This window comes from Hippocampus guttulatus, chromosome 3 (genome assembly GCF_054856545.1).
Source record: "Hippocampus guttulatus isolate MCC_2025c chromosome 3, RoL_Hgut_1.0, whole genome shotgun sequence".
Lineage (NCBI taxonomy): Eukaryota > Metazoa > Chordata > Actinopteri > Syngnathiformes > Syngnathidae > Hippocampus > Hippocampus guttulatus.
The window spans coordinates 23,284,579-23,295,718 of record NC_141263.1 but is presented as its reverse complement, the minus strand read 5'-3'; the positions used below and the strand labels follow the sequence as shown (position 1 = coordinate 23,295,718).

Genomic DNA, 11,140 nt, shown 5'->3' with positions numbered 1-11,140 from the left:
AACGTCAACTGCATTTGTTTGCAAAAATCACATTTTATTCAGTTATACAACATTTGTTTTCGTTTGCAAAAATCACATTTTATTCAGTTATACAACATTTGTTTTCGTTTGCAAAAATCACATTTTATTCAGTTATACAACATTTGTTTTTGTGTCAATTTGAATACCTACTTCCAGGTACCTACTTGAGGTGGTATTTTAAAACTGATTGATGTTACTTTTTTTTTTCTGCATCATGATCAAGCTTGTATCTGTTCATCTTGTGTTGGTTGATTGTTTAGTTTTGAATATGTACAGAGAGTTGTGGTGGATCAAAATTTTTGGCTGCACACGAGCGAGCTGAAAGGTTTGTCTGAGGCGCTCATAAAGGCCTCAATCTCCTCCACGGTCCTTGGGACACAGGTAAGCAACTCAATGCCATCTGCAGTGACGGCGATGTCATCTTCAATGCGAACCTGCCAGGATGATTTCAATAGGGCGCGATCAATAGAAACATCATTAACGTTTACACACAACATAACAATACACTAAAACTCAATAGGGTGCAGACCAACAAAATGAAGGAATTCAGATTCTGATGATGCCCTTACATTTCTGTATATTTGACTGACTGGCTTCCTGACTAAGTGGCGAATAACGGTGTTACAATTTCAGTGATCTACTTAGCTGCCAAACCAGCTGATCAATGTACTATGTAATGATCAATTTTTGACTAACTGAATAACTAATTAAGTAGCTAATGAAACCAGAGTGTGATTGACGAACTAGAAAATATGCCAAGCAACGACTTGACGGATGCTTGACTTAACAAACAAACTAACATGCTTGCTCAATAATTACATATGCTTTTGAGTGAAATAAGCAATAATCAATATACAAGCTCTTGCTGACCTTGGTATAGAGCGAATAAATACAGGCTATACTGACCCCGCCAAAGCCTCTGAAGCGACTGAGCACTTGGTTGTTGATGAAGCAGCTTTTCATGGGGTCGGCCAGGGCCTGATCCAGCAGGTGGTTGATGAAGTAGATGCCAGGCTCCACGGTGAGCACCATGCGCTCCTGGACCAGGCGGCCCATCCGCAGACTCTTCAGCCCGGGCTCGTCGATGCGCTCCACTCCCTGCGGGACACCTACGTTACCGCACGATCCAACGGCTTCTCAGCATCCACCGAGAACAGCGCTCTCACCTCGGGATAACCGCCCACGTCATGCACGTCGATGCCCAACAGGTGACCCAGACCATGGGGCATGAAAACGGAGCCAAGGTGGACTTTCACCATGTCTTCCACGCTGCCCTGAAGAATGCCCACTTTCACCAGCTCCTCCAGGTGAACACGGTCAGCCAAACGGTGCATGTCGGTCCACTTCACACCTGGACATTTTTACATTGTTAACTATTCTGATTGGAAAATAATCATACTTTTTCCATATCAGTGATTATCATATCGTTGTAATGAAACAAAAGTACTGTAACTGGTGAACACATGTAATTTGGTTGAAGAGACACCTATACTCCTTTTAAAGAACTTAAAGAACACAATTTACTCGGGTGTTATAAAGCCAAGAGAATAATTTCACTGACTGACTCACTAGCTAAATTCACCGAACTAACTGATTAAATATGGAGCTGCCAACTAACAAACTGACTGCGAGGAAGTAAATAATCGATGGACTAGGCAGTTAATATTTGATTCATTTGAATCTTAGACAACTATCAAATTTGTTTGCTAACAAACACAGTGCCGTTTTCTAATGTTGACAGTCAAAGTATCACCTGGTCTGATGGCGGCCATGACCGCTCTGGATGCCTTTAGGACTGCCTCGTAGATGGCCCTCTGGTCAGCGGTGAACTTGCCATTGGCGGGGAAGGAGCATGTGATGTCTGACGAGTAGCAATAGTACTCGCCGCCCATGTCAAACAAACTGCAGGAGTAAACACCCCCAGCCCCCAAAAATATCTTTCAATTTGTTATGGTTTTTAAATCTGTTTTCCTGTAAGAAATAATAGCAATATAACTCATCCCTCCAATGGTCCAAGTGTCACCATCATAAGACTTAAATAGTACACAGAGGTTTCAGACAATTCAGATATTTAGTTCTGAGAGTCTAAAAAAATTGAATAAACATTTTAGCACTCACCACATGTCGCCGTCCATTATGGTTTTATCGTTGGGAGCCCCAGCGTGACCGTAATGCAGAACAGAGGCATTATTGCCCCTATGGGTCACACAGTCAAACATCAAACTTCATTATAGAGGTAAAAACACCACGATTTACTTGGAAATAAAAGTTCCTAACTGCAAGGTGAGATGTATGGTACTCTACTTGCTGCATCACTTTTTTTTTCCATTTGTAATTGTCACACTAGTGTAACAAAAACATTAACATTGCTGTCAACTCTTTATATGGCATCCAAAGAACTGTCACAATCAGTGAAGCAGGTCATCCTTAGGCTGAGAAGCTGAAAGTTGGCAGCGAAAGCAAGTCTTATTGGGTTCATTTCAAATCAAACCTAAAACAATGATAATTGTGTCAATGTCCCAATATTTACGGACCTAAGTATTCTAGCTCAATCGCAAGCGAGCTAATGGCAAAAACAAGTACCGTAAATCAGTGTTTCTAGTACGACGTCCAAACTTCCTTTGATGACAATTTGTAACGTTCTGTAACTGAAATTATGTCCAATCACAGGCATCTTTGTGAATATGTGGCTTAAATCCCAAATTGGACAACATTCGTGGAACTGGACTTTCGTGGTTGCACTGTAATTAGCAAAAGCAAGTTTAGGTTTAGACTGTGGTACATGAAGACTCTGAAGGGAACTAATTAGCTTTTGTCCATCGGTGTCAAAAATGTCATGTACGTCGCCTCTGATGACCTTATTTCACTACAAAGTTTGGACATGGCTCAGGTTGTTAATCAAGACAAAGCCTTGTTTGTAAACACAAAGTTAAGCTAATAAGCAGTAATCCCCGAGAAAAACTCATTACGCGCGGCCTTGGATACACAGAACAACAGTGTTTGATTTGCAGCTGTTCATGCGTAACCATGTCACTAATTACATTTTAAAGCACAAGCGGAATCCATTTTATTTTGGTTTCAATATTGCTAGTGCGTTATAGAGAAAGCCCACTCACGTTCCGCAGATGCAAGTGTACGAGGTGTGCCGCATTCCTCCTTTAGTGTAGCAGTAGTGCTGGAACAGGCTGAAAAGAAAGAAAATACATGGTATATAATAACTAAATACAAAAATAAAAACAATATTAAATTAAATTAATGAACAAGAATCTGCAAAACTGATAGTGTGCATGCGGCTAACTGATTTCTAAAAAGATTCATCGTTTGCGAACTAAAACTTAGCATCCTGATAAAGACTTTATTTTATTGAATATTTAGGGAACTTAACCACCTATCTGACTGGATGACTAACTAAATAAACAATGTGATAGCCTTTTTAGTGAGGTAACATAAAAGAATGCGCCTACCATAACTATTTGACTGAGAAAACAACTGCCTAGCTTGCTGACTAGCACATTATTTTACGTATAATTTGAATAAAGAACTTACTATTTGACTGGTTGATCAACTTGCTTGACAATTTACTTTTCATTAACTAAATAACTTATTTTATATAAGTCTACTACTGACTAACTCGAGAGTGACTTAACTGGCAGGACTGTACTAATTCATTGTTTGGCTGACTAATTGGTTAGCTATGCTACGACAGTACTTCATGTAGTTGAATGATCATTGCTTGCTCGCTAGCTAGCTATTTGACAACCGTAGTTAAATGAGTAACAGAATCCTACTTTTACTATTCAACTGACTGACTTTACGAGCCAGTGTACTACAATGAGGTCAAATATTGTAACCAACTAATTAATACCTAGCTACAAAACATTTACGTGAATGATGGATGTTTGGATGGATGGATGGTATACATTTGATAACAGCTATTGTAAACTCACTGGTCACTTTATTAGGTTCAGACAACTTAATGAGATCCAAAACCCGTAGGAATTATTCAACCTTTACAAGGATAATGAAGCTTCCAGAGTTGTCAATTGACAGTATGTTAATACAGTATTGTGGTGGTTAGATTTTAGATTCCGATAGACAGACCTACTCCTGACTTTACCTTTCCATTTCATATTCTTTTTGTCCAGGTTTCACACTCTTCATGATCTATAAAAACAAACAAAGAGACACATGCTCGTGAGTAACAGGCTACATACTGTAGATGATGTTTCTGCTTAAATCTGCTACTTACAATCTTGTGGGCTTCGCTGGACACCTTGTTGGTGTACCTCAGGACCTCAAGCTCCATGTCCGTCTTAATCAGGCGGCTGCAGGGACAGAGAGAGACAAAGAGTGGGCCTATGCGATTCAAATCTGTCAGCAGGAGTGAACTGCGCGCGTTAACAAATCGGTTTGTTAAAAGGCACTTTCTTTTGTGTCAAACATGGGTAAAAACGTCACCTTCCAAGCTTTGCTAATACTCACAAGGTGCACCCGAATCTTTCAATATGGAGTCCTTCTGTACTCGGCCACTTTCTATACATTGATAAACATACACTACCGTTAAACAATTCATTCGGGAAAACTTTTCTGAATTCTTTCCCTGTATTTTTGCTTCTTCTTCCCCACCATGATATCAACAGTCTTCTTCTTTTTGTCACCTTTGTTCCTAAAATCAATGACAATGCGTGCATGTTATCATTGTGCGATTTCGGCACGTGACGTACCGCGTGTCGGAAAATAATAAGAAACAAACAAAAACGTCGTGGGAAAATGGAGAGTGAAAGGGCAAGGCATTAGTGCAGAGCCATGTGATAAATGGCGGGGGTTGTTGTTTTGCCATGCGGTAGAAACGTTGCCTCTGTCGACAGGGGGTGTGACTCAAGAGCATTCCGCCTCATTTTGGCCAGAAATGTCAATTCATCTGATGGCCCCAAAGTCTAATGCAGGGAACAAGCAGACGTGCACGTATTCAATCACGACTAACCGGCTTGAGGATGGGGGGATGGGGGTGTGGGCAAAACAAACCTGCTTCGTGAAGATTGGATGACGTTGTCGCAAAAGGTCGACTGAACTTTTAGAACATGAACTGAGAAACAAGGATTTATTTTTCGTTGCTAAGTGTGAAATTCTAATGAAGCCAAATTACAAATTATAGAGGCTTAAAAAAAACTAATTCAAGTTTTCCTTTGTTCTAGGTCACCTAGAATTACCAAAATGACTTCTATTTGCTAAATGTCTGAAGATTGGGAGAAGGACTTTTGTTTTTTTCATGCATGTCACGACTTACCATTCCACAATGACTGGGTGCAGCAACATGTTGTTCACTTGGAATCTGAATCAAAAGAAAGAAAACAAAAGTAGCTCAGTTAGACAATAAAATACCTTTACATTTAATATCCTTTCTTTAAAAAAAAGAAGAAAAAAAAGAAGAATCATCATAAGATGATGTTCGTGGTGCATATTTAATTTATTTATGTGTTTGTAACTGTCCTTGTTTAGCTGCTTGGTAATAGCCCGATGCCAAACAGCACCAAATGCACTCCCACTGCCCACCCATCTCCTCGACCTGGTGTTTATCCGCACTAGGTGGAGAAGAAGGTGCGGAGTATTTAAAAAAAAAAGACTAGAGAGCAGCAACGTGCGTTTCCGCGACTAAAATGATGCTTGAAAACACATAAAGCAAAATACCATGAAAGCAAACCTACTTGCTAATTCCTTCAAAGGAGGCTTCCCGGCTGACGCTCCCGCTGTCTGTGTTCTGTCCTCGCTACAACACACGCACACACACACACACACACACATGCGCACACACACACACACACACGCGCACACACACATGCACAAAACAAATACACAACACGAAATGTTAAATGCATCTGCACACCGACGTATCGTTAAATTAATTACCATCTTCGACTTTTATCAATCAAGTCTGAGTTTGTGTGCGTCAACAGCAATAAAAAAATAAAATAATAATAATTGTATTCTCTGCTAACTAGTCTTAGCAAAATGCAGTAACAATTCATCATACGTGGAACCGTACAATTGCTGACTAATGACCTTTATAAATGTTGGAATTCTAAAAGTGGTCATACTATACTGGGCGTTATAGCATTATTTCTCCCAGCCAGTTAGTCAGTGGGGGGGGGGGGGGGAAATCACGACAGTTGTAGTCGATGATGTCATTCTGTGTTATGACCGCAAAGTATGACAACAATAAAAACGGCAAAATATGTCAACATTATTCTCATAATTTATATTCGTGCCTTTTTCCCCTCCGAAATTCCAGTTTTATTCTTGTTAACGTGGAACGATTCAATTCGATTAAATACGATCCACCTGCACCTTTTAAATCAAACATCGATTTTTCCTGGTTTGAACCGCTTTTGTTACACCCCTGGAGAATGGTGTAGGAAGAAATAAAGCAGCATACCAATGTGAGGAGGACGGCTGGTTTCAGCTTGCCCAGGACTTCAGCAATCTGAAAAGCAGAAAAAATAAAAAATAAAAAGAAACAATGACAAATAAGACTTTTCGTGTACACACGCACACACATTGCAGAGTGAGAGTCTGGTTGCCAGGTGTCGTCGTTGCTCTGCGGCACCAACGCGAGACGGAATCTCAAATGACTTTATTGCTCATCCTGCAGCCCAAAATGTCAGGTGACATTTTCCTGACACAACTGCTGTCCGGCCGGGGAGCGTTCCAACTACCACATGCCTTTAATTTTACACACATGAGCACCGGTGAAGGTCGTCTCGATTCACAAGCACCGTTGACACAATAAAGTGGTGCCGGTCTGTCTGAATGGTGGAGGCGAGTAATTTTACAGCGATAGACTCTACAAGTGAACATATACATGAGGTGCCCATTTTAAATTGCTGAGCACCTCAAGGGCATCTAAAACCGTCAATAAATTCATGAATGAAAATGCATCATCTGCTGGATCTGCCGAAGCACTTGGCCTCACCCGCCGAGGGCAAAAGAAAAGAAAAAAAACCCACCATTAATAAGACACTTTTGGAGGTTTTAAAAGTGTGTTTTACACCTTAGTGAGAAGAACCTGAGGTAGAAGAACATTCTGGAGCAAAACACTTATCAAGTCGAGCCAGGCGCAACATTTTGACATGTGCCCAGGCAGTGCTTGTGTAGATTAAAAAAAAAAAAAAAATCCCGGTCAGTCTCAGCTATGCACGCAGCACTTACGAAGGTCACGATATTGACGTGGTGCTTTTCTATTGTGATTATAGTGCAAGTCCCTGCTGGCGACACTTAAGGCGGGCGAAAGCCGCTATTATGGCGTTTTAGTCTTTGGAAGGCTCCCGCTGTGACTGTCACAGAGAAAGCGGCGGCAGATTGACGTGGAAGCCTCCCCCCCCCAGGCGGGAATCGCACGCCTCAGGGAAGCCGCGAGAAAAACTCTATTCTTAAGCAGCGAGAAGGTCATTGTGTAAATTTTGCAATGCTAATGCTAATGCCAATGAAGGCTTACTTTCAAATTCATAGATTAGAGCCTTTTAAGACTCCGGGGATCCATGAGAACCCCGGGTAAGGCAAAGTTAAAAACGTAGACTTACATCACAGGTGTATTGCACCTCGTCCACAGCATACTTCTTCCGGAAGTGGTCTTTGGAATAGATCCTGTCGACACAACAGGCTCACATTACTGTTACCCCAAACACTCCAGCTCCCAGAAAACACAAAGACTCACTCTCCCATCCATGTGGCGTAGCTCTCAGGCAGTTTTGGAACAAACAGGATGGATTTTCCGGAGTCCACTTCAATAACCCCATAGCAGTCAGCCTCAGTCACCCCAAAGGCCCAATGGAAGAAAGACTCCTAAAGTGAAGAAAGTGCACAGGAGGAAAACAAATGAACCACCTTCCCCCATTTGTGACTGTAATATTTTTCTAGGCCATGACCACAGCCTGGTGATTTAAAGTAATTCAGCTTTGCGAATCAACCACCAACCTGCCTGAAGAGGAGGTCTGTGTCGGTGCAGTGCCTCTGCTGCTGCTCGCCGCCCTGCAGCACCACAACCGAGGAGGACTCCACACCTTCTTTGGCTCTCAGCTCGCAGCACAGACGCTCGCGGTTCTTTGCGAAAAGCTCTGTGGACACTCGGAGGGTGTCATTACCCAGCCAGAAGCACGGTCTGAAAGCAAAAAATAAATAAATGACTAAATAAATAATTACATAAATAAAAAATGGAACAAACATATACTGAAATGGGATTTGAAAAAAAATGTTTTGTCAGTTTGTTTGCAGGGCAATTGTAATTTATTCCGCCCTATTTTAATGACCGGTGCAAGGTTTGTTCATTCTTGGGTCTTTTTATTTCTTTTTATTTTAAATGCTATATATTGTCACTTTTTGTGTTCAGCAAGCTTTCCAGTGAAACAAACGTTTTTAAACATGAGCATTTTGGGATGTCCCTTTGCAAATTGAAACCGTTGCAGATTCGCTAAAATGCCTTTTTGGTTCCGAGGGGGGAGGGAGGGTGTCTTAATTTAAACAAATCAGAGCCTCAGCCATGATTTGACTCAGGTCAATCTGAACGTGATTGAACTATTCTCGCGATGTCAACGAAGTTTGCGTGGAAAGGTGCCAAAGCGCGTCGTCGACATAATTGACGTATGAGGTGAGTCAGGCAGAACCCATTTGCTGAAGTTTGTAAATTTGAACTGGAAGACACTTCAATCGATGTTTAGCATGTACTTACTGCGTCTCACACACGCACACACACACACACACACACAAGCAAACGTGCGCGCGCGCAGTGTAGGACCAAATAAACATCGCGGTCTGTGGGTGTTTTATAGCTGTCGAACTGTGAACCGAGATAGCAATAGCATTTAGGATTAGCTTCACTTTTAGCACAACTGCTTGATAGAGTAGCAACGTTCATATATATTTCTCAAATTTCCTGTTACAGGAGAAGCAGGAGCCCTTTCTCTTCTCTGTTGTGGCCCGAATGAATCACCCTCAGTCTTAGTATCGGTGAAGCGTCGTTTCAACTCCGGTGTGAAGTGAACGTAGTATCACAACGAATTCAGATTCAACAAAATACGCGCAGTGGTGCAAATGAAATTGACCGGAACACACGTATCACGAATCAGTTCACTGAAACACTCAAGTTGTGCGCAAATTATGAACAGTTGTAAGCTTTTATTAAATAAGGAGGCCCAATGTGTCGATTAGTAGAGCAGCCACGATTTCAGAAAAGCCAGTCGGGTGCAGTGTCACTGCATGTATACATCAATGCCAGTAAGGATCTCGATAACTGATCTTTGAAGGACCCCTGGAAGTACAGAAAGGTCCTCAAAATTGTGATTTATTTAGCCCAGAAATAACAACAACAACGAAGCAACCCAGCAATTTTAAGAGAGCCTTGGCACCGCATGCTCAGGCCCTAATAACAGTGTTTATGAGGTTTATGGATCGACCTTGAGTACAGTGCAGTGTGCAGGATCAGATAGACTGTGTCTTATCAGCAAAGAGGGACTTGCTATCTGACCCGCCGTGTTACAAGCTTGTCAAAGTACTGCCTTAATCTTTGCACAGTCGGGGTGACTCCTCACACCACTTCAAATGTTATTATGTCATATCTGATGGATTATCTACACATCCTGGCAACATGGCGGGAGTAAGGGTGAGGGGGGCAGCGTTTCTATGAACTGAATGACTACCCCCACAAAACATCAAAGTGTGTGTGTGTGTGTGTGTGTGTGTGTTTTCTTACAATAGCAAGCCAATCCGCTCAATGATTATATCACATAATAATTAAACACATTCGCTTACAGAATGAGAGGGGTTATCATAAAAAAATACCCCTCCAAAACTCTGTATTGACTTTTTTCTTTTTTTGCAATGACTATTGAGAGCCACCTTTTTAAAATATCTGACGATATATAAAATGAATATAAATGCTATTTCTTGTTATTATCTAAATGTTTTAATATGAGCATTACATATATACAGGGATATAGAAAATGATCATATCCCTGTTACTATTTTCATTATGTAATAACATAGATACCACACACTAATAATAATGATCATACTAATAGTGTAAAGAGTATTTTTAATATGATTTGTGAATTTAAACTGATAAGGTTCCATATTCCATATTTAATAAAATGGACATAAACAATAATAATAAAGTTTCCCCGAGGGGACCCTCCCAAGGGAGTATTAAAGTATAATTGATTGATTGAACAAAACAAAAATCCATCCATCATCTTTATAATAATAATAATACTGACAATGATGACGTAAAAGAATATTTTTACAAATTGAGTGTAAAAATCTAGTGTTTAAATTGAGAATTTAAACACTAAACTAAGAACCTAAGATAAAACGACAAATCAATATTTACAAATGCACAATACATCGCTACCAAAATATTATAAGGAAGAAATTGTTCTAAAAGTATATTTGTTTCTTTTTAATCTAACTTGTAACTACTGTAGATGAACTTTCATTATTTTTATTTGATACTTGGGAGGTTTTTTTCTTTTTTTTTGACGTCTGAGAAACCAGTGGCTATAGATCAAGAACGCAGCACTGCCGTAGTATAATTTAATAGTGTTTCACATTCTATAATTGTATAATTCCTGTAAGTTATTGATTGTGTTTTTAATTAGTAATTGGACATTGAACTTTTGTTGTGAGGTTGCAAACGGCTTTTGACAGCCAACTTACAACAAACGTCTGAAGAAGCGTGCCGCTGGTATCGAGGCGGCACAGCATTAAGTATATCACTTCTAAACACAGTGGCATGCATTTTAATAAATAATAGAATGTGGTGGTGTTGTCATAAAGTAAGAAATAGAAACTCACTGCGGCGCTGCAGCCATGACGACGTTCCGGTTTCCACCAACTGTCACGTGCTAGCGGAAGTCACGTGGCTTTCTTCCCCTGACGCGAGATTGTGCTGCGTTCAGAATAATCGGACTTTAGCGCTTTTTTTAATGGCCTGACGTCATTCCACAATGAAAGTAGTGCTTGTACTGTATATTGAGCGCAGGCTGCTTTATATAATACTGTAAATATTCGTTATTAAATGGTCTTCGTACAGGAAAACATGCTCTTTTCTTCAATACAGCCCACTAGATCT

The 11,140-nt window shown here is 40.5% G+C and overlaps 1 protein-coding gene across 1 annotated transcript; it reads right to left on the bottom strand.

Moving 5' to 3' along the window:
• Nucleotides 1-13: 13 nt before the first annotated feature.
• Nucleotides 14-10,935, bottom strand: pepd (peptidase D). Its single transcript, XM_086107508.1, has 15 exons — nucleotides 10,864-10,935; nucleotides 7,993-8,176; nucleotides 7,733-7,860; nucleotides 7,599-7,662; nucleotides 6,455-6,502; nucleotides 5,727-5,788; nucleotides 5,309-5,353; nucleotides 4,271-4,346; nucleotides 4,139-4,185; nucleotides 3,138-3,206; nucleotides 2,140-2,217; nucleotides 1,775-1,923; nucleotides 1,188-1,372; nucleotides 928-1,119; nucleotides 14-455 (listed from the first exon to the last, which is right to left on the bottom strand). Exons 1-15 carry the CDS (start codon nucleotides 10,878-10,880, stop codon nucleotides 312-314), a joined length of 1,488 nt encoding a protein of 495 aa, XP_085963634.1. The 5' UTR covers nucleotides 10,881-10,935; the 3' UTR covers nucleotides 14-311.
• Nucleotides 10,936-11,140: the final 205 nt, after the last annotated feature.

Bases quoted from the DNA above. Each gene is read 5' to 3' on its own strand.
- pepd (XM_086107508.1), bottom strand. The intron at 4,347-5,308 runs GTAAGTCGTGAC...CTGTCCCTGCAG, and splicing joins CACCCAGTCATTGTGGAATG to CCGCCTGATTAAGACGGACA. The intron at 1,373-1,774 runs GTGATACTTTGA...AAAAATGTCCAG, and splicing joins CATGGCCGCCATCAGACCAG to GTGTGAAGTGGACCGACATG.